We start from the raw sequence: 21,624 nt of genomic DNA, 5'->3' as shown, positions 1-21,624 counted from the left end.
TTTATTAGTATATTCCAGATTTATTATATTTATGGACTTTGTTTTGAAAAAAATGTCATTTATAAAAAGAATTAGAATAAACGCTCTATTTACTGTGGGAGTAGGATATAATTTTTTGTTTTGATATTTTATCAATTAAGTTCTCATTATATCCATTATTATTACCAATCTGTTTTATTGTATTAAGTTCATCTAGTGGAACATTATTTAACCTGTGTATCATTGAATGGAATGCGAAATGTTTATGGGCAATTGGAAAACCAAATTTTAAAAAAAAGTGGTTAAAAGTAAAGTTGTTTTATTTATTTTATTATAATAAATAAGCACAAAGTTAGTGCTTCAAATATAAAAATTATAAGATTTTTCTGTTCAAACTGAAATTTAAAACGAAACTAAACAAATAAAAAAATAAAATCATGTTGTTTTTTATCACTTGTTTTATATTTTCCTACCGACCAGTTTCGAAGCTACACAAGCTTCCATACCTTATCAATTGTATCAAAAAATTAAAAGCTATTTATTTACTTACGGCTTATTATGCATTTTTTGAACCAGAAGTAGAAAGTTAACTCAATGTGACCAAATTCCAGTGTTGAGTTGGGATGAATAGTCAATGAAAACAAACATATTATATCACCATATATAATACAAAATAAGAGATATAATAATAAAAGTGAAACTAATATTTCTTAGTTTTGTTAAGCGTGTTGCCACTTAAAATTTTGATTAAATAATGCAATTTCGGTTGAAATAAGCGAAAACCGTGGAAATTATAATATGTTATTTAAAACAATGTGTAAACCACTTTAACTTTAAGTTAAACGTCTACTGGTTTCTAGGTTTAGGTCCCGATATATCAGGACTTCGAAACCGGTACACGAAACCGATACAATATAATATGTATATATTATCGTTTGTTAATACAAATTTTTGACCATTTCTTCTGTTGACTGGTCTGTTTTTGGTTGGCTAGAAGATATTGCTTTAGCAATAAGTTCGCCAAAGTACTTTTTTTTACTTGAAGTCTTAAAACTAACAAATATATTAAAAAACAAAGTGGTTTTATTTTAATCCATAGATCTTTAATCTACAGTCTGACTGAGCACGAGTTTTTTCTACTAGGCGATACTTATAATTAAAAAAAATTATAATAATAATAAATTTAAGATAAATAAATACATTTCGTCTGATAATTCTGTTTGCGAAAGGAATACTACGGAAACTCCAAATAAATTAAATCGAGTTATAAATCCACCTTAATTAAATTCGTCCTCTATTATATGATAAATTGCATTTACTCCTTAATTCTTTATTAAAAAAGATATTTTTTTTCCTATCTCCACATCAAATAAGAGATTGAAAATAGTTAGAAAACAAACAGTTCTCCCAAAGATTTTTAAAATATGCGTTTTAGTAATTCGTGTCAATACATTTCTGAGATCAAATTTATTTTAAAGCCTTTCATTGAAAAATATAAGATTTTGATGTATTATAACACTGATTTGTCTCTCCTAAAAAGTTGGATTTTCGAAGATACTAAAGTTTACTTTTCGCATACAGAATTGTATTTAAACTTATTTTTTCACACTGATCAATAATTTTTCGTGAAATTTCTCTAATTGGTTAAATATTTCATATTTTAAAGGTAGGTGCTTCTGATTGTGGTTAACATTAATTGGAGTAATCAATCTGACTATTGCATAAAATCATAATAATGTGAGCGTTACCTGTATAAAACAAGAGGCCATTAGACTGCCTGGTTTTGAAGTATATGGAGATCGCATCTTGTGTACTGACGATGGGCTCCCCTCCAGTCTGCGTGAGGTCATAAGATAGAAATTCTGTCCCACGAAAGGTGGCTTCAGAGGGAGCCTTATCTGGAATAAATAAAAAAAAAATTAATACACACTGGTTTTCATTTTTACAAAAATACAAATTTACAAAATCATTCCTTTTAGATCTTGTCTATGCCTGGTAGTGCAAAGAATTGTTACTACATTGGATCACTAAATGTTTAAAACAAAAACTAAGACCCACCTAGCCACATTTCGTAGCTTGTTAATAGAATAAACACTTATTGATCATCAACATGTCTCTAAACGCATTAGGTATAGAGTTATAAAGCATTGTATTAGTACACCAATATGGCCATATTTGAAATGGATTTTTGTAACTGAATTCATTAGTTGATTAAACCATCTTAGATACAAACAAACAATCACGCTGTTTCCCCGTAGGGGTAGGCAAAGAGAAAAGAACGCCATATTACTCTGTCTTTGCATACAGACCTCGCTTCCTGTACATTCATACATCTTCTCATGCACGCACGCCGATTATTCCTACTCTTGACATGTTCATCTTCAAGTATTTGATGGATTTGATCATGCCATGTCTTTCTGAGTCTTCCTCGTTTTCTGCATCCACCAACTTTCGTAGATACTTTTAGCCTTTTTTTCGCTGTCCATTCGCTCTGCATGTCCAAACGAACGCAGCACCTCTTTCTTGATCCTGTCGATAATGAATGTCTTAGCCTTACACAGTTCACGGATCTCGACCTTTGTGCATCTATCATGCATCGTTTTACCGCACATTTGCCTGAGGGATCGCATTTTGACAGCATTAAACCTACTTTCATCATTACTTTTGACGATTCCATACTTCACTCCCATACATAAGAGTTGGCACTAGAACTTCATTGTTAGCCTTCTGCGATAAACATTTGTCTGCCAAAGTAGATTTTAGTGCACCGTTCACCCTGTTCCCGGCACTCACCCTCCTTTAAATATCTTTCTCAGTCTTTCCATCCCTAGTAAACATACTTCCCAGATACACAAATTCTTCTACCAGATTCAGAATATCTCCGTTCACACTATCTCACATTTAGTCATATTATTATCACTTTCGATGTATCAATATTCATAATCAAAAAGCAAATCGCCTTTCTTGCATTCATCGTAGACTTTTGTTACCATCGTAGACTCCTTTGGGAATGTTAGATACTGTTCGTGTAATTGCAACTTGGTCACAAGGAAAAATAATAATAATATCTGACATTAGCTTTCCCATAAAATATACCGAACTCACAATAAAAAAGGCAATGAAAGCAGTCGAGACTAATAGAATATATACGAGTTTAGTGAGGTAGAAACGTTATTATTTATTATGAATGCACAAAACATTCGTAATTGTAAAAAAAAAATCTGTAAACATTTTTTTGAGTAAAAAAAACTTAAAAAATCGTTTTTTTTTTTAAATTTCAATGGCAGATTTTGAAATAGACATTTAGAAAAATGAAATTACTCGATTTTGTGAAAAAAAAATTTTTTAATGGTTAAAAAAATATTATAGAATATCCCTCCTGGTCGCTACAGCCTATGACAATCTTGACTTCTTCATTCCATTCTCAAAAAAACATTCATATTTTTTAAATAACATCTTTCAAATCTGAAAGTTTATTGGATGTATATCTGAAGCGTAAGATGGATAGTTATACTTACACCATAATGTAAATAATTCATTACGAATTTGATAAAGAAAATGGAATCGAATGCATAATATTACCCGTTGATCTAAAATCAAATTCTTCCATATCACGTATTTTAGATTTATATTTTTTCAATACTAGAACGTTTTAAAAGTATATCACTCAGATAACTTTCGAATTCCATTTTTGAATTTAAATCTTAGAAGCATTCTATCGTTCCATTACCATTCGCGTCATTCGAATTCCGCGCGAGCGTTTCACGTTCCATATTTCAAATTCAAAACTTGCATACATCACAACCACGTCACGTGTCACGACGGAATCGATCGGCCGCGGAAAATTTGAACCTCAATAACGTTCCATGACATGAAAGTAGCTACTTATTACAATGTATGTAGTTTATTTGCCATATAAAAACTTAACTACTGACAATTTCAAATACGGTTTTCCAATAAGTGGACTAAAATAAGTATCGATTGAAAACACCGAACACGATATCATAAGTATTACTACAGCTTTCATAAAGAGCTAGGGGGATGGTTAGGATAAGGGAGAACCGAATAAGACAATACAAACTATATGAATAATCCTTAAATAACCCCTAATCTTCTCTGCGCATACGAATCGTAGAGATTGTGTTCCAAAACTGACAAATTTTGTTTTTTAAGAAAATTGGTTTTACTGTCAAAGTTCAGTGTTAGGTGTAAGGCAATCAGGTAACAGATGCAGCAAACTTCATTCATAACTGTCGTAAAACGAAACAATTTGGGAGAATATAATAAATGACTCGCCTGCAGTTTGTGCTAAATTGCAGCAGCGAGACTTATTATTGGAATCTCTAAGTTGTCATATCACTCCACTGCTTCGGGAATTACACTGGCTATGTTTTCCACAGAGGGTGGAATACAAACTCTGTTGGCTTATGTATAAGTCACTCCACAACTCTGCTCCGGAGTATCTAAGGGAACTATGCATTCAAGATGAACTAGCTGACAGGCGTCTTACGCTTAGATCAGCTACGTTTACGGCGAGAGAAAAAGTGATTATACCTCTACGCAAACAGCGCACTAAATTCAGTGAACGCGCATTTGCGGTCGCAGGCCCTACGGCATGGAATGCTCTCCCAGCAGATGTGTGATGCTGTGACAGTGAAGTGATGTTTCGAAAAAACTTAAAACTCACTTGTTCCTTTAAATAATTTGACTAAATTCGTAGCATAGTACATTACAAATTTAAATGATTAAATGTAATAAATCACTTTGTAAAACGCTCTTGAGGTATTTTAGTACGAAAATGGCGCTTAAAAAGTTTTTTATAATGATAATAATAATATCATGTATTCTTATTTTGAAAGCTGCAGGTCAATACTATAGTGTACTGCAGTCATAAGCAAAAGTCTTATTTTGAGATATGAGACTTAGTTTTTTTTATTTATTAACATTATACAAATAGTTAAAGTAAAAACATTGTACGTCAATTGTTTCTAAGTAAGAAACCAGTGTTTGTCATTTTTACTCTATAATGATTTTAATTGATTTATTTTCTTGCTTTTGAATCTCTAAATATGTTGTTAACTTTTTTTAAATGTGCAATATCGTTTTTCGCACTAAAATCATTTTTTTATTACTATTTGTTTGACTTCAAATGGTTCGAAATTTCTAGGATATTAACTCGTTTTATGATTTTTGTCGAAAAGCTGCCTTTTTGCTAATGATGACAGTATGATTTTTGCCCCCGGGCCTTGGTTTTCAAAAAACAAGGATACTGAGTAAAGGGCAAGTGGTTTTATTTTGCTGAATCTCTAACTCCAAGCCCAGGTTCTTAAAACATCGGGCTTTTAGATAGGAAACATGCGCTGTACCTTGCAGAACCTACCTTTAGAACTTTCTAAGAGATTCTTTCTATTAAGGCGTTTCTTTAATCTGCAGTACCCAATAAAGGCTTGAGGGTCGAAAGCAAACCTTTGCGAGCAAATACCCCTTTAGCAGTTCTTTTACATGGTGTTGACCAGTTGATGTTGTGTCAGATCATTATGCTCTGCTTCTGGGCCCACGACTCATGTTAGTTCATGAGAAGCACATTCGGGCATCCCACAATAGGGCTCTAGGTCTAGTGGGGCTGTGTCAGCTCCCAGCCTTACTAAATCATCAGCTGTTTCGTTACCGTCGGTATTCAAATAAAGCTGTGTCCAGGTACCCAAATCAATATTTAGTAGTTGCACTCAATGGCACATTGAAAAAATTCAGTGCTACTGAAAATTGGATGTGAAAAATGTTTTTTTAAGCTATAAATTAAACGCCAAAGTTTCTTAAAAACTTACGAAAAAAAAAATTATTGATAAAAAAACTTACTTTGAACGACATCACCAGTTCTTCCGAAACTACTCATGAAAGAGTGTTGAGATACTTTTCAATTAACGGAAAGCCAACTCACAAGTCGGCAGAACTCTCCAAGGAAAACTTGTGACGTCGCAGGTGGAGTAATTTAGAAATCACAACATAAAAAAAACGTAGCGTTGATAATACGATACCTTCACAAGAAAAATAAATATATATATATTGTTTTAATTCAGTGGTCGGCGAACCTATTAGTCAGAAGAGTCAAAGATCAGCACTACGACGATTAAAATTTCTTTCTAGAGCCAAATTTCTTTTCGTTAAACTGTTTCCTCATCAAAGCCACCGAACCTTATTATGCAGTGAAGATCTCCATGTTTACTCTCTGTTATTGAGTAAACATTTTTTAAATTAGCGATATAAAATGAGATTAAACGACTATTGTGTTGACAATCTTGATTCCCAAATAGATAACATTTGAAATTTTTCGCCGCTTAAAGAATGATGCAATGGTGAAAAAAGCATCTCGTGACTGAATTTTGCTTCGAAAATAGAAAAAAATCGCTCTCACTTCAGTCATATTTTTAGCTCCATATCATATCGAGTTTAATATGATGCTTCTCCACGCATTCAGTTATAACATTTGCAATATCCTCATTAATTCAAAAGGCAACAGTTCTAGAAGTTCTCCTATATAACCTGTAGACTAAATAATTTTAACAAAAAGTGTCAAGTTAAAGAGCCGCACGCGGCTCGCGAGCCGCGGTTTGCCGACCACTGCCTTAGTTTGATAGTGGATAAACAAATATTATTTTTTTTAAATCACTGAATTTCTTAACTAAAATTCTCAGTTTGTTATCAGAATAACATACTTTTATTATATTTGTAGGGCACCAAGAACTATAATTTCGGGGGACGATTCCACCTGAAGCGCTTAGACTGATCATCTAACCTTCATGTACAGAAATGATCAAGGTGCTTTTTAGTCGGTGTACCAATAAAGTGGCCTATGCACCATCAGGTGCGAAATAATAATGATGATTTGGTGAGATACTTTTCTTGCCTACATTCGAGCATACATAATGTTTGCATAAGTAGTGCGTGGGCGCCTCTCACTCCCGCCAGATAAATCCGCTTAAACTGATCGTAGGTTCGGCTCGGCGGGAAATTTGAAGTTATTCCAAATTCGATTTCAGGTTTTAGCATAATGGCGGGATTCTGCGATTATCCAATGGAAGTGATGTATTTGGAACGTGGAATCAGATTTTTGGGTTGAAGCATTTTCAAAATGTACCTCTTTTATTTAAATTTAAAGATTATTAGTCTGTATTTTTAGGAGAGCAGTTCAGAAAAGTTTTTATTTATTTTATTCTTCATTTTATACTTGACGTGAGGGAATAAAATATGAACTTTGAAAAACAGGGATGAAAGTAGGCTGAATGCTGTCGAAATGAGACCTCTCAGGCAAATGTGTGGTAAAACTATGTACGATAGATGCACATCTGTTAAGATCCGTACGTTATATAAGGCTGAGATAGGAACTATCAACGAAATCAAGAAGGGACCTCTGCGCTGGTTTGGACATGTAGAACGAATGGACAGCAAAAGAACGGCTTAAAATATTAACAATGCGAATGTTGATGGATGCAGAAATAGAGAAAGATCGAGAAAGACATGGCATGACCAAATCCAACAAATACTTGAATATGGATATGTCAAAAGTCGGAATAATCTGCGCGCGTGCATGAGAAGATGTTTAAATGTAGAGGAAGCGAGATCTGTATGCAAAGATAGAGTGATGTGGCGTTCTTTAATATCTGCCTACCCTTATGGGAAAACGGCGTGATGTTTTAGTTTTAGTTTTATGTCGACTGATTTTGAACTTACCTTCCTCAACATTAGGATTCACACTTACTTAGAATTATTCGCATTACTGTTTATATTTAGTTGGATAATTTATAAGGCGCCATTTTTGTGAAAAGCACATCAAGGGCACTTTGAAATGTTATATTATAACAGTTTAAATTATAATTATCGACATAATCAAGAAAGGGGTACTGCGTTGGTTTGGACATGTAGAGCGAATGGACAACGAAAGAACGGCTAAAAAGATCTACGATGCGAATGTTGATGGATGCAGAAAACGAGGAAGGCCAAGAAAGACCTGGCACCATCAAGTTCATCAAATACTAGAAGATGGACAATGGACATGTCAAAAGTCGGAATAATCTGCGCGCGTGCATGAGAAGATGTTTAAATGTAGGGGAATCGAGATCTGTGTGCAAAGATTGAGTGATGTGGCGTTCTTTAATCTCTGCCTACCCTAACGGAAAAACGGCGTGTTGGTTTGTTGTTGTTGTTTAAACCACTCTAATTTTTAGTTTTAAGTCGACTGTTTTTAAATTACCTTCCTCAACATTAGGATTCACACTTACTTAGAATTACTCGCATTACTGTTTATATATAGTAGGATAATTTATATATCGCCATTTTTGTGAAAATCGCCTCAAGGGCGCTATGAAATGTTTTATTTTAAAAGTTTATATTATAAAATGCTTGAATGAGAAAATAGTATTAGAATAAAAGGAAATTAATAAAAGAAGATATTTTGAATCGTTACGGGAATATTTTTAGAAAAGGACACGAAATACAATTTATTTGATTTTTAAAAATTTTTTTTTTGATCCAACTAAATGTTACCATCTTGTCCAGGGTTCTAATTTTTACTCCCAAACAGAATTGTACTAGCAATAAATAGTAGTCTTTATGACATACACGTCGTAAGATGGCCAACACACGCTCTTATTTGAATTTTTGAAGATCCTTGTAATTACTTTTAACTTTGTTTTTTTTATAAGAAAATACACATTTTTTATTTATCACATTTTTAATGCATCACATCGTTTACGTTTCAAAAAAAATAAATTTACTATGTTTTTTTAAAGTACGTTTTTTGCGTAATATATATATATATATATTTAGATTCCGTATGTTTGTGTCCGCAAATTTCAAAAAGTGAACGATGGATCGACTCAATTTTTTCACAGAACATTGGATTTAAGCATAAAAGTGTTTTTATTTGGAAGTTTCAACAGAAACGGAACATTCTATGCGTTTTAAATCAACTCCTAATTTGTCCTAGTTAACAAGTGCTGAATGACAGTTTGACAATGATAATTTTACTAATTTTAGCCAAAGTTACAATTTTATTTTTTTGAATTCTACAACATAGTCACAGCAACGCAAATTAAGATATTCACTTAGGCAATGTGTTTTATTGGTAGATGTGTAAGTTGCTAGACTATTTTTAAATACTCCCCTAATAATTAATATCAGACAAAGCCACAGCGAAGCGTAGCTAGGTTCCGCTGTTTTTTTTGCTATGTTTTTTACTGTTTCTTGCTATATATTTTATTTTAACTACGTATTTACTAGGTCATTTCATTTGTTTTTTATTATGCCTTTTACTATATTTCTTAGTATGTATTTTGTTTTTACTATGCATGTTGTTTTAACTACGAATTTTGTTTTTTACTGGGTTTTTAAATACGTTTTTTACTACATTGTTGCTATGTTTTATAATACATTTTTTACTATGACCTTTTTAATCATGTATTTTACTATGTTTTTCACTATGTCTACTACCTTTATTAAATTTTTTCATATAAATCAAAGTCTTTTTTTTTTGGCTAGCTTATAACCCTAATAAGATAGTCGAATCAACTTTGTATAAATGTATTATTTACGATAATAATATGATAAAAGTTTAAAGCGACACAATCAGGAACGTCCCATGTCTGTGAACTTGCTCCGACTCGCTAGAAAATCCGTATTGAGTCGGGGAACAGATAAATATTTTTATTTTTTTTAAATGGTAATATATAAGTTACCCGTAAATAAAGAAATAGTGAAATACATATTAATATTTGTCAACGTAAAAAATAAATAAAATAAGAATGTTTTTATGCAAATACATAGGTACAATAGTGATTAAAATAGAACATATTACATTTATAAAAAATAATTAACAAGACTTATTAAAATTTGGTCTTTAAAATTCGCAAAGGATAATTTATTATTAGTCTAAAATAAACATCGGACATCGCAGTATCGCAAAATTACGTGTTCAATTTTGTTGGGGCTGTGTTTGGGGTTTCACCTTCCAGTCTCATCGTGGTAAAATTTATGATATTCAGGAGAGACTTTTAAAGCGGGTTGTACCAAAAAGCATTATCCGTGAGATGAAACATATGGGCGAAGGTGTATATTTTAAGGTTCTGTAATGTCCTGCCGGTAAAACAACTTTGTGACTATAAATTAAAAAACTTTTCCTACGCTCACAACACTTTAAAATTTAAAATAAAGGTTTCCTGGTCGTTCCCCAAATTACAAATCACTCCGGAGAACGATCATAAAATTGCGGTTTTTCAAAGTTGTTTAATGATCTCCCGTAAGCTTATAACGTGGAAAATATACAGTTGGAAAATACCTACTTAATTTGTCATAATGGCTGTTAAAAGATAACAAATAAATATTTGTTATTTAAAAGAGTGTAAATTGTTTTATAAAAATGTGTCCCACTGAATAGTCTTAATAAATGAGTAATCATTTATAATATTTTAAAGAAAATACCAAATAAACGCTGTTCTGCAAAACTGAGGCCAAAATACCAGCGTGAAAAAAAAATAAGGTTAATCCGTTAAAAGGATCAACTCATCTCGACATGAGACTTTCGGCTTTTCAACTGGTTGTTTTGCATTACCATATCTTATTAATGGCGACAAAATACGAAATAAGCAAACGCCCCGAATCAGCAGATCAAAGCTTGTACTGAAAGATAATTGAAAAAATTACATGAACCATAAGCCTTTTGCATTATTTGTGTAAAATAGCAACACCAGGCGGGCCTCTGATTAGAAGAATGATTGTAATTATATTCATGATGATAATTCAAACACCCGAACATGAAATACATTCAGAAATTTTGAGCGGGAATGTTGCGTCCTTTAATACAGTCAACCTACTCCAAAGTTGCGTTTCGAAATGGACACGAAGCCGATGGAACAAAAAGTTTCATCCCTTGGTGCACATGTGCGTTGTATCTACCAGAAATTACTCGGAAAGATGTGGCTGATTCGGGTACCGGGGCCCCTCGGACATCGGTAGTTGCTTCATCTTGCGAACAATAATATCATAAAATGCAAAAACCGTGCTTTATTTATTTAGTTCTTTATTGTTTACTTTTTATTATGAACACTTGGCTAACTTACTTTTATTCTTATGTGTGTTTTATTTATTTGAATCATTGTCATACACTTTTAAATAATTTAAAACTTAAAATTCATAAATTGGGTTTGGAATTCCAATTGTTTATGCGCTCTGTAGCTGCAGGATATGTTGTAATCTAGATCCTATTTGTAAACGATTTCGAAAAAATAATCAGAATAACCAAAATTAAATATATAAATAATGTAAATGGGGGCTAGGCTTCATACCGTTCATGCGCATTTTAGCAGCAATACATGATGTAATCTAGATCCTATTTGTTATCTGTTACTGAATTGAATTATAATTTTAAATGAGGAACTTGAATCCCAACTGTTTATGCGCTATGTATCTGCAAGACGTGTTGCGATATTGTAAATCGTCCGTGAGGTGATTTTCAGAAAAATGGCGATATATACATTATCCATAATAATAGTAGCTGCTTCAATAGGTAAATGTTATCAACTATTAAATATAACTAAATTAAGTAAATGGGGTTAAGAATTCTAACCGTCCATGCGCTCAGTAGCTCCAAGGCTTGTTGTTATCTAACTTCTATTTAAATAAATTTGTTTTTCATTTGGTTTTTTAAAATAAAAATTAAACTCTAATACCCGTATGCAGAGACAAAACTTAAGGTGAGGAAAGTACATTCGTATTTCAAATGCAGAGAATAACCCGAAAGTGAAGACAATAGAATGTACTTTCCTCACCTTAAGATTTGTCTTTGCATACGGGTATAAGCTTCAGTGTCACGTGAAATAAAAATAAAAATGCAGATAGGGGCTAGATTACTTAATATGCATGCGCTCCGTAGCTGCAAGACGTGCTGGGATATTTATTTATTGTACAGCGCCCTTCAGGTGATTTTCACACAAATGGCGCTATAGAAATTATATAAATATATATATATGAATAAAAAGAAAATACCCATAAAAATATTTGAAAAAACATTAATAATTGATACACAAAGACCTTATTCTTGACACACTTTACATTTCAAAAACATAAGTTATCAAATTCAATATTAATTACATAAGTTAACAACCCCTTACCCAGGATTTAAATGATTATTGTATTTTTTTATGCGACGCGCTGCGTTTATTTTAAATGCTATCATTAAAATTAAAAGTTCATTTATTAAAATTAAAAAATAATACGTCTTCGGGTTTTCAAAACAAAAATACCTCGTAATGAAGTCAGAAAACCACTTAAGAAAGAGGTTATTAATTTTAAGTCTCTAAGTCTCATTTTTCTTCGCATCCGTTCTCATTTCCCACCACCTTCTCTGGCGGAAGCTCAAGCCTGAGGGCTGCCTCAATCCAAGCGAATATAGGCTATAAGCTCCGAGAACCACCGTGCCACATGCCTCGGAGCTTATATACTTTGAAGGATTATAGTCCTATAAAATCGATTTCTTGGGAAATCCTAAGTTTATGGGCGTTCTTAGTGCAATTCTGTAAATTAACCTCAGCCGTGCAAAGGAAAACGATGCTTAAAAACAAATACTACACTAAAAATGTACCTTCTTTGTTTGCAACGGATCTTTAAACAAGATAATGTTGATGTTTTTTATAAATGTTTCTTTGTAAAACTAAAATATAAAAAACATTCATAGGGCAGATACATTCACTTTTCTTCGCTCGTAGGCTTTATAATCTCTAAATATCCATCTACAATATCTTTTTCTTCTCTAACTCATATGGTGTCCATGCGGCTCGACTGTGAAATCATCTCCCATCTACCATCAAATATGTTACTACAGTATCTCTGTTTAAATCACGCCTAAAGAAACATATCCTTTCTCTTCCCTAATATCTTCTCCTTTCTTGTTTGCTTTTTTTGCATTTTTCCTATTGAGTAATGGTATTGATTAGAGATAATTTATCCACAAAAAAATTTATTTTTATTTTTGTATTTCTTTAGCTTTTATTTTTTTGTTGTCTATTGAATGTGCTTTATAACTTGAATTATAAAAATAAAACTCTTATTTTATTAATTAATGGGAAGAAATTGCAATTTGCCAATAAGTACCGCCAATGTACAATTTACATTACAAAAGAACGCATTTACTTATAATGAGAGAGGCATGAAAAATTTGACCAATCACACCTTTAAAAAATATGCTTAAACGTGCGCCATGGAAGGAAATGTCCTTGATTACTTTAGCTAAATTGCTAGCAAAACATGTAACTTTTGGATATTTTTCTTTTTGTACTAAAATGTTTATATTGTGTATTTTTAATACTATGTATGTGTATGCATGTATATGTGTATGCAAGTATGTGTATGTAAGTATGTGTGTATGTACACATGTATAGGGTGTATTGATATGTGTGTGTATGTATGTATATATGTCCAATTCTGTTCATAAAATCGGGTTGTCACGTAAAACTGATTTAATCAGTATACCCACGAACCCACCCACCTACAGGCTAAGCCTATGAGGGATTTTTTTTCTTATCATTTAATTCTGTTATTATTCACTTGTAATAAAAACTTACGCTATTATAATATTGTAATTATTAAATACTTATCTTTAACTGCCGAGAGTATATTTTCAATTAATATCGTTTAAACTTAATAAACACCAGGTTTTGGGTCCTATAGGTATTGTTATATTATAATATGAAAAAGAATAACAAATTTACTATTTATTTTATTTCATTTTATTTTATTTTATTTTATTTTATTTTTTTTTTTTTTTTTTTTTTTTTTTTTTAAATTTTTTAATTATTTTTTTAAATTTAATTTAATTTAATTTAATTTAATTTTATTTTATTCAGAAAACATACAGTCATACAAAATAAGTATTAAAAACAACAATTTTTTAACATAAAAAGAACAATTAAGTTTTCATAAATTAAAAAGATATAAACATTAAATGTGACAAAAAAATAAAAAATAAATAAGAATTTTAAGTGAGAAAAGAATAATTGTTTTTCATTTAACATTTGCGTTTTCCATGGAGGTAATAAATTAAAATAAATAAAATTCCGAATGTACACTCTGAGCCATCCACGCACACACATGAACGCACATATAAAACATACACAAACATATACATTACATGCGGCACATATACATAACATAAACCACTCAAGATGCACATTCAGCAACTATCCCAAATAATCGACCCATGAAGAAATTTTCTGTACAAATGCAACGTGCAGTTAAAAATGTCTACATCAAAACTGAGTCCGTTCTAATTTCTATAGGTACGTCTAATGAATGAATTCGAGGTATAATTGTTTTTACAAGTTGGTACATAAAAAAGGGAATTTAATCTAGTATAGCGAAGAGGACAATGGAAACCAATATTTTGTAAAATATACGGCTATAAGATATTATATTAATTATGTTTGAAGCATTAACTTTGTGGTCAAACAATTGAACTAATGTTAGTAAATATAAGTGTATAATAATTCCTCCCTCTCAACTTCCTACCAATTCTTCAATATAAGATAAAATGATTTTTTTAATTAAACTTAGTGAATGTTTAGACTTAGTGGTGTTTGCATCTCTATATCTCTGTATATGATTTATGTATTTTTGGAACTACCATATATGAATAAGGAGAATACATGTGTTTGCAAACGAATACGCTAATGAAATAGATAAATTTAATACAACACTTTTGAATTTTAAAAGGCAGTGTATCAATTTTTTATCTCCAAATTTAAATACTTAAATAATACTATGTTGTTTTATTTTGTATACCTTTTATTAACTTATTTCTGTATTCTTAATTAGTATGTTTCTACATTCTTCTAATTTAAGGATTCTTTTAATATAACCGATGGGAAAAAATGAACTTCTGTTCTCTCTAATAAAATATATATATGTATGTACTATATGTAAGATTTGTTTTTATATATTTATATTTTCTTTTTCTTATTATTTCATTTTTAATTTCTTGCAATCTTTGTGTAAAATATATGTCTGGTCTTTAAATATAAATATATGTAAAACACGTAAAAGCCTACAAGGCGTTAAAATAAATAAATAAATAAATAAAATAAATAAATATGTGATGGTGAAGGTGGAGGTGTATTTTAGTTTTTGCATGTTGGTGTAGTGAGTGTCCTGACGAAGAGACGGGTACGTCTCGAAACCGGTAGACTAAAAAATTCGGTAAGTAGTTATATATTCTTATATTAACTAACATTAGTTAAAAATATTTTAAATTACATAAAACTCTTTTTGGAAATTTGCAAAATATATCATTTTTATAGTTTGCTTAAATAACACGTTTACGTTTCTCCAAAAAATACGGGATACGCGTTTTCCTTAAAAGCGTTTGAATTTTTGTCAACACTGTGCGTAGAATAACGTGTTGTAAAGAAAAACGTGTATTGGAGTTTTCCGGATATACACTTCGACGCCAGGAAGTGTGAATTACTCTGAAGACGTGTGGACTTTGTAGAAGGTAAACGCGGGTGACAAGCTACCGTTAGTACAAGGAGAAGGCTGTATCGAGTGAAGGGTTATTGGTTAAGTTGTCGCTACAAAAATACGCAGTACATTAAAATACAAAATATATGTGAAAATTGTATTTTATAAAATTATGACTTCGTTGCTACTAAATGAATATTATGAAAATTAGAATGCTCAACGGCTTTATCAAAAATGTTTTTTATTCAAGTGGTGTAGTGCAAAATGTGATAAGCCACACCTACGTCAAACTGAGATAATTGACGTTTAACATCAGGCGCATTAAAAAAAAAAAGATTAATAGTTTAGTTTGACTGTTAAGATTAACCTTAAATTATAAAATACGAGAGTCCACGAAAAATGCCTTTTTGATGTCAAACATGCAGAAATTGTAGCAATAAGTATTTTTTATATTTACGTGAGTAAAACGCCAATGTTCTTTTTTGGTTTTAAAAAGGCTTTTTTAAGTTGAAATAAAGTTCTGAACTTCACGTTGTTTTAACGTCACATCAGTAGTCCTAGATACGATATTTAAGTAGGTACTTTAATAGTAAAAAAACATATTTTACATTGAAAGTTCTTTATAGGTAGAAATTAACTCATTCAGTTAAGAAGTTAGTATATACTATTTACCTAAGTATTAGTTTTAAATATAAAACATATATTTTATTTATTTTTTCGTATAATGGTATTTAAAATTCTTTTCTTAGTTTTTTTTTTACTGATACAAAGTATTTCTAATACCAAATGATCTTTTTTTATCGATAATTCTATAACTGGTAATATTTTATTATTTTATATAGTGTATCTTTTTTAGACTTTCTTAATTTTATAATAAATAATATTGTTTTAAATGCTCTTTATTTATTTATATAATGCTTACATGTTTGTTTATTTAATTGTATTTGTAACTTATATGTAAAATGCACAAAGTGCCGTTTATTTCAATAAAATAAAATAAAGTTGTAATGTTTTGGAAAAAAACACAATAACGTTATCTTGTTTCCTGAATATTTCGATTATTGTGATTTCCGTGGTTTATTATTTACAGATAAGTTCAGATATATAAAAAGTACTTAAAAGAACAAACAACGCGATAATTTTTTTTAAAATTACAAAAAATTGGAAAAACACATTTTAACAGAATACCTTGGTAAAAAAATAACGCTAGAAAATTTTGAGTAAAACATGATTACAATTTTCAAAAAGCTTTATATTTGTGTATCGAAAACCAGACGTTAAAAATAACTTGAGATTTACTATCGATATGAATCTCCAAATAACAAAATGTAGGCTGCGATTTCTAGTAAAGCCTTGTTGGCAATTCAGGCAAAGAAAACGTCTATTGCGGGATTAAAACATTTTTGCAACATTGTTATCATGTTAGCCACATATTGATCGTAATTCGCCACAATATTATAAATACCGTAAAGCAGTGTTACTTTGTTTGTAGTTCAGTTGCATCGTGTTTGGTTAACACGTCGAGGTATTACAGAGATTTCTATTGTTTCAAAGAAAGAATATCACCTTTGGATCATGATTCCCACACTGACGCATTTTTTCGATTTTGTGGCTTGACACATTTTTGCATAACACAATCCATTTATTTTATTCAAATATTTATTAGCAGGAAAGTATCCTTTTTTTTAATGCATTAATAATTTAATGCTGCATAAAAATGTGTGCCTTAAAACCGGTATTACCTAGTGACTCAAAAAAAAGAGAGATAAAACAAATTAAAAAAAGAAATTAGTCCATTTTTAAAAAGTTTCAAAATATTTTTTTGCGTTCTTATAATTAACCCAAATATTTTATTTTGAGGGCCACTGTCAACGAGTTGTAAAAAAATCTCTATTAGAAAACGGGAATCAAGTTGGGGTAGAGTGGGATTCGAGCCACGGACCTTTGATCCGTGAGTCCGAGACACTAGCCACGGGACCACAACCCAATTCGAATAAATAAGAAAAATGGTGTGAATTCAGATGGAAGGAACAAGAAGATGTCTGCATTCGAAGTTTTTTCAATTAAAGTATTATGGGACTCACCTGGAAACCAATTCACCCTGTTGTTTGATCCACTGTCTTAAGAACGGTGCTGTAGGTGAATAATACATTTTCTAAACAATAAAATATCGAAAGATACAAAACACTGATTACCTAGCACGGATATCAAATTGCTGACAGTCAGGGAAATATAAGATGGCCTAAATTCCCCACTAGTGAGAAGAGAGAACAATGGGGTCAGCTACTGTAAATGGCGTGAAACCCTTACTACAAGCAGTCAGTCAGTACGGAGGCCGTCACTCTCGGGCTCCGTTGCCGATTTTGTATTACATTATTCAATATATAATTTCATCAATACACATCGTTATATTAAATTGAATACGTAGAGAATAATCATTGTGTTTCTGGGCGGACAGGTAATGCAATTCTGAGTGTAAAAAAGAACCAGGGCCCGTATTAAAATGGGTTGTTCATTGATTGATTTAGTGTTTATTTTTTAGAACTCAAAATTTAAACTTATAATATAAAAAATCATACACAGATTTGAGTCTACTGAACACTTTATTTTATTCTACAAATATAAAAACAAAAATTTCGTGGCAATTGTTTCGCCTTGTTAGGGCATTTTCAAACGAATGTGAAGATTCAATGAATTGAATGTCCTTATAAAGTTATTTAATTCAAGATACTTAAGTAAGAAATAAAAATAATCTTATGAACTAAAGCATGTACATTAGTCATAATTGAGGACCGTTTTAACAAAGCGAAATATCTACAAAATGTAAATTTTTCAGGGGAAGGTTTTTTCATGTTGAAAATAAAACTATGATAGGAATGTATGGGAATTAAATAAGTTTACTTTTGTATGAAATAATTTTAAACCAATTTTTCGTAAAATTATAATTAAGTCTACTGACAAGTATCTATATAAATATACACATTTAGATATTTACCTCCTATGTATTTTTTACATACATAATAGCACAAATAAAGTGATAACGAAACATATTTCAAATTTTGTTATTATTAATATACATACTTATTTTTTCTTGACCGAAATCACGTTTTGTTTGTATTTTTTTTTTTGATTAAAAAAAATTTAACACCTCAAAAAAATATGTAAACATTTCGCTTTGCAAAAACTCTATGTAGTGTAGTTATATCGTTTTGTAAAAAAATCACGATATTTGAACCGCTACAACTTCGCATATATATCTTGTTATAAAGTTTTATTTGACCAATCAATAAAGCTCACATGGAAGAACCCATTTCAGTAGAAAAAACGCATTTGGTTTTTTTGTAGAAATTCCACTTCGTGAAAACGGTCTTCAATTGTGGGAAAAACCAATAGTTAGGAGAATGCCTAAGTGTTTAATAGGGAAAGGGCAATTTAGGTATTTACATTTGAATTTCGGAAAAAAAACATAACATATTAAATATTTATTGATATACATGTATGTATTGTGAGATAATTAATGAAGCTTTATATTTATATATGTTGGTGTTCTTTTTAATTTTCGTAAGAAATTTATATAAAAATAAATGTATTATTGTAAAATAATTTATATATTAATAACGCAGCAATCAATGTACATTTAGGAACATGGCGAAAGTTTACATTTGTTTGAAAATGCCCCAACAAGGCGAAACAATTGTCACGAAATTTTTGTTTTTATATTTGTAAAAATAAAATAAAGCGTTAACTAGACTTAAATAAGTGTTTAATTTTTTTCCCTATAAGGCTGTTTACATTTGTTTTCGTCAATATTTTGAGTTTGTCCAAATTATTGTAGACAAGGACTGGATTCAACTCTCTGGGGAGCTGTAAATATTAACAACAAACATCAACAGATGAAATAATTGAAGGAATATGGATGCTCTAATAAAGGCAAAACGGTGAATGTTACACAGTGTGTTAAGTGGCCCCTCAAATCAGCCAAAGACAGGGCATAAGCCCTGTATATGCTTAGACTTCTATATTACCTTATCTAAAATGTTCATTATCTCTGTTGTAATTTGTTTATTTATCTTTGATTTTATCTACAAAGTAAAATTAAGTTTTCTGTATGAAAAATATAATATGTGTACATATTTGTATACCTTACGTCCAACAACGGCAGATGAAAGCAGGCACTTATGGTCCTAGCTTCGACTAGAACCCTATTATCGAGAAAACAAAACAATAGGGACACGCCAATAGTAAATATTTATTGAATACTAGACCCGACAGACGTTGTCCTGCCCAAACGTTAGCATGCCTGGAATTAGTTTGAAAAAATACTTTTCATTGATAAGTAGGTACCTAGGTACATGTTTATGATTGAATTTCAAAACTAAAAATACTAATTATTCAAATATTGTATTTAAGTAGGTACCTAAGTACTTGTGTATGGTTGAATTCCAAAACATAAAATAATTCATTTTCAAATAAAGAATTCTTTTTGAAGATGTCAAACTCGGTTCATTTCACTAAAAGGGTTGCATTTTATTTATGAATGCGGTTTACAAAAATGTATGTAATACGAGTTGAGATTATTTAAGTCTTACCAGAAATCCAGTAAAAAGAAATAAATGTGAAGAAACTATAAGGAATATAAGGAAATAACCTGATTAGGATCTATAAAAAGCGAGTGATGTTTACAAACATTCAAGACAAACTTTTTTTAAACACAAAAAAACAACATCTTTCCATTTTTTGAAATATGCATTCTCGTCGAATGCAATCTTGGTAGGTCGAAAAAAAAAAGATTTATGTTTCTGACTTTTTTTACAGATTCGATTGAAAATTTTAATATTTACAAACATGCACAGCGCAAAAATGTACATTTCGCTGAAAACCGCACGTAAATTGGTTCAGCTGTTTAGAAGGAGTTCAGTGACATCACTTGTACAGAAAAATGATATATTTAAAGATAAACAAAATCTTGTAGTGTAATGCTCTCTAAATAGGCTCTTGCTCTAGCGTTTTGTTCTACAAGAAGAATTGAAAATGATGAAACAAACGTTATTCCACGAAAAAGTTTTAAATCAAACAAAGCAGTGACAATTAGTCATTGAAATGTGTACATATTATCTTCAAATATCACACAATTAAAATTGTAATCTGAAATCTTGAAATTCAGCGCCGTAATTAATGAATAAAAATAACAATTTAGTTTCAGTCATAATGAGGGAAATCCCGACGAATCGCTCGGCTTCCTGTTTCCCGCCGAATCTAAGGCATTCAAATTGGCGCGCGGAAATGGTTCAATACTTAGGAACATTCAGGAATCGGATTGGGAAGGGGTGGATTGAAATGGGGCGGATTTTCATGGGGGTGGGAACTGGTTGAGGTTGTGTAGCAAGACAGGGTAGGAGACACAATAAAGGAAGAAATTTCCGTTGTAAAACGGAAGCGTCATTCTATGAACGACATTTATTATTAATTACGGCTTTTTTTTTAACAAACCTAGTCGATTTAATTTTTAATTTTATCCACCTATGGTGTATTTACTGTCAATGCATTTTAAAATAATGCAAAAAGTCCTAGATTTGATATCTTTAAAGATATTTGAGTTTTTAAAGAAAAAGCATCACAAAATGCAGCGAATTTGAATTATCAGTTAAATAAAAATGAGGTTTTCAGTGTTTCATTTCAAACCTCATTCCAAAAACACGAAGTATATCATTGCAAAGCCATCTTTTCAGTCAATATTTCATATGGACCTTTCCAGGAATCGAACCCGGGACCTCAAGTATGGTAGAGTAACGCCCCAAACACTACACTACGAGGCGGACTTATCTCCGCTTGATTGAAAGTGGCCATCGAGTCGAAAGCACTCGTTCAGAATTCTGGTTATATGTCACACGCAAAACTGTTTTCTTAATTACCTGGACACAATGCCAATAAAACGTTTGTATACAAAAGACTGAATTTCACGCCCGCAGTCATGAGGATTAACAAATTACAACAGAGATGGAGAATATCTTAAAGAAGGGAATATGGAAGTCTAGGCATTTACAGGGCTTATGACTTGTCATTGGCTGGTTTAAGTGGCCATTTTACACACTGTTTAACATTCACCATTTTGCTTATGTTTGATCATCCATATTTCTTCGATTC

At 31.1% G+C, this 21,624-nt stretch overlaps 1 protein-coding gene across 1 annotated transcript in view; it reads right to left on the bottom strand.

The window, feature by feature from the left end:
• Positions 1-1,727: 1,727 nt before the first annotated feature.
• The window catches only part of LOC148276407 (neurexin 1-like), a gene marked incomplete at both ends in the record, with an annotated part of 142,569 nt that continues 122,672 nt past the window's right edge, over positions 1,728-21,624 (bottom strand). Inside the window, one exon of the mRNA XM_088234309.1 lies at positions 1,728-1,877. Within this exon, the coding sequence (XP_088090435.1) occupies positions 1,728-1,877 (150 nt within the window). The remainder of the gene's footprint in view (positions 1,878-21,624) is intronic.

The sequence above is a fragment of the Micrasema longulum genome, unplaced genomic scaffold, assembly GCF_059751315.1.
Source record: "Micrasema longulum isolate JH-2025_06_02 unplaced genomic scaffold, ASM5975131v1 h1tg001223l, whole genome shotgun sequence".
In the NCBI taxonomy this organism is placed as follows: domain Eukaryota; kingdom Metazoa; phylum Arthropoda; class Insecta; order Trichoptera; family Brachycentridae; genus Micrasema; species Micrasema longulum.
Note: the sequence above shows the minus strand (reverse complement) of the source record. Positions and strands in the feature narration are given on the sequence as shown.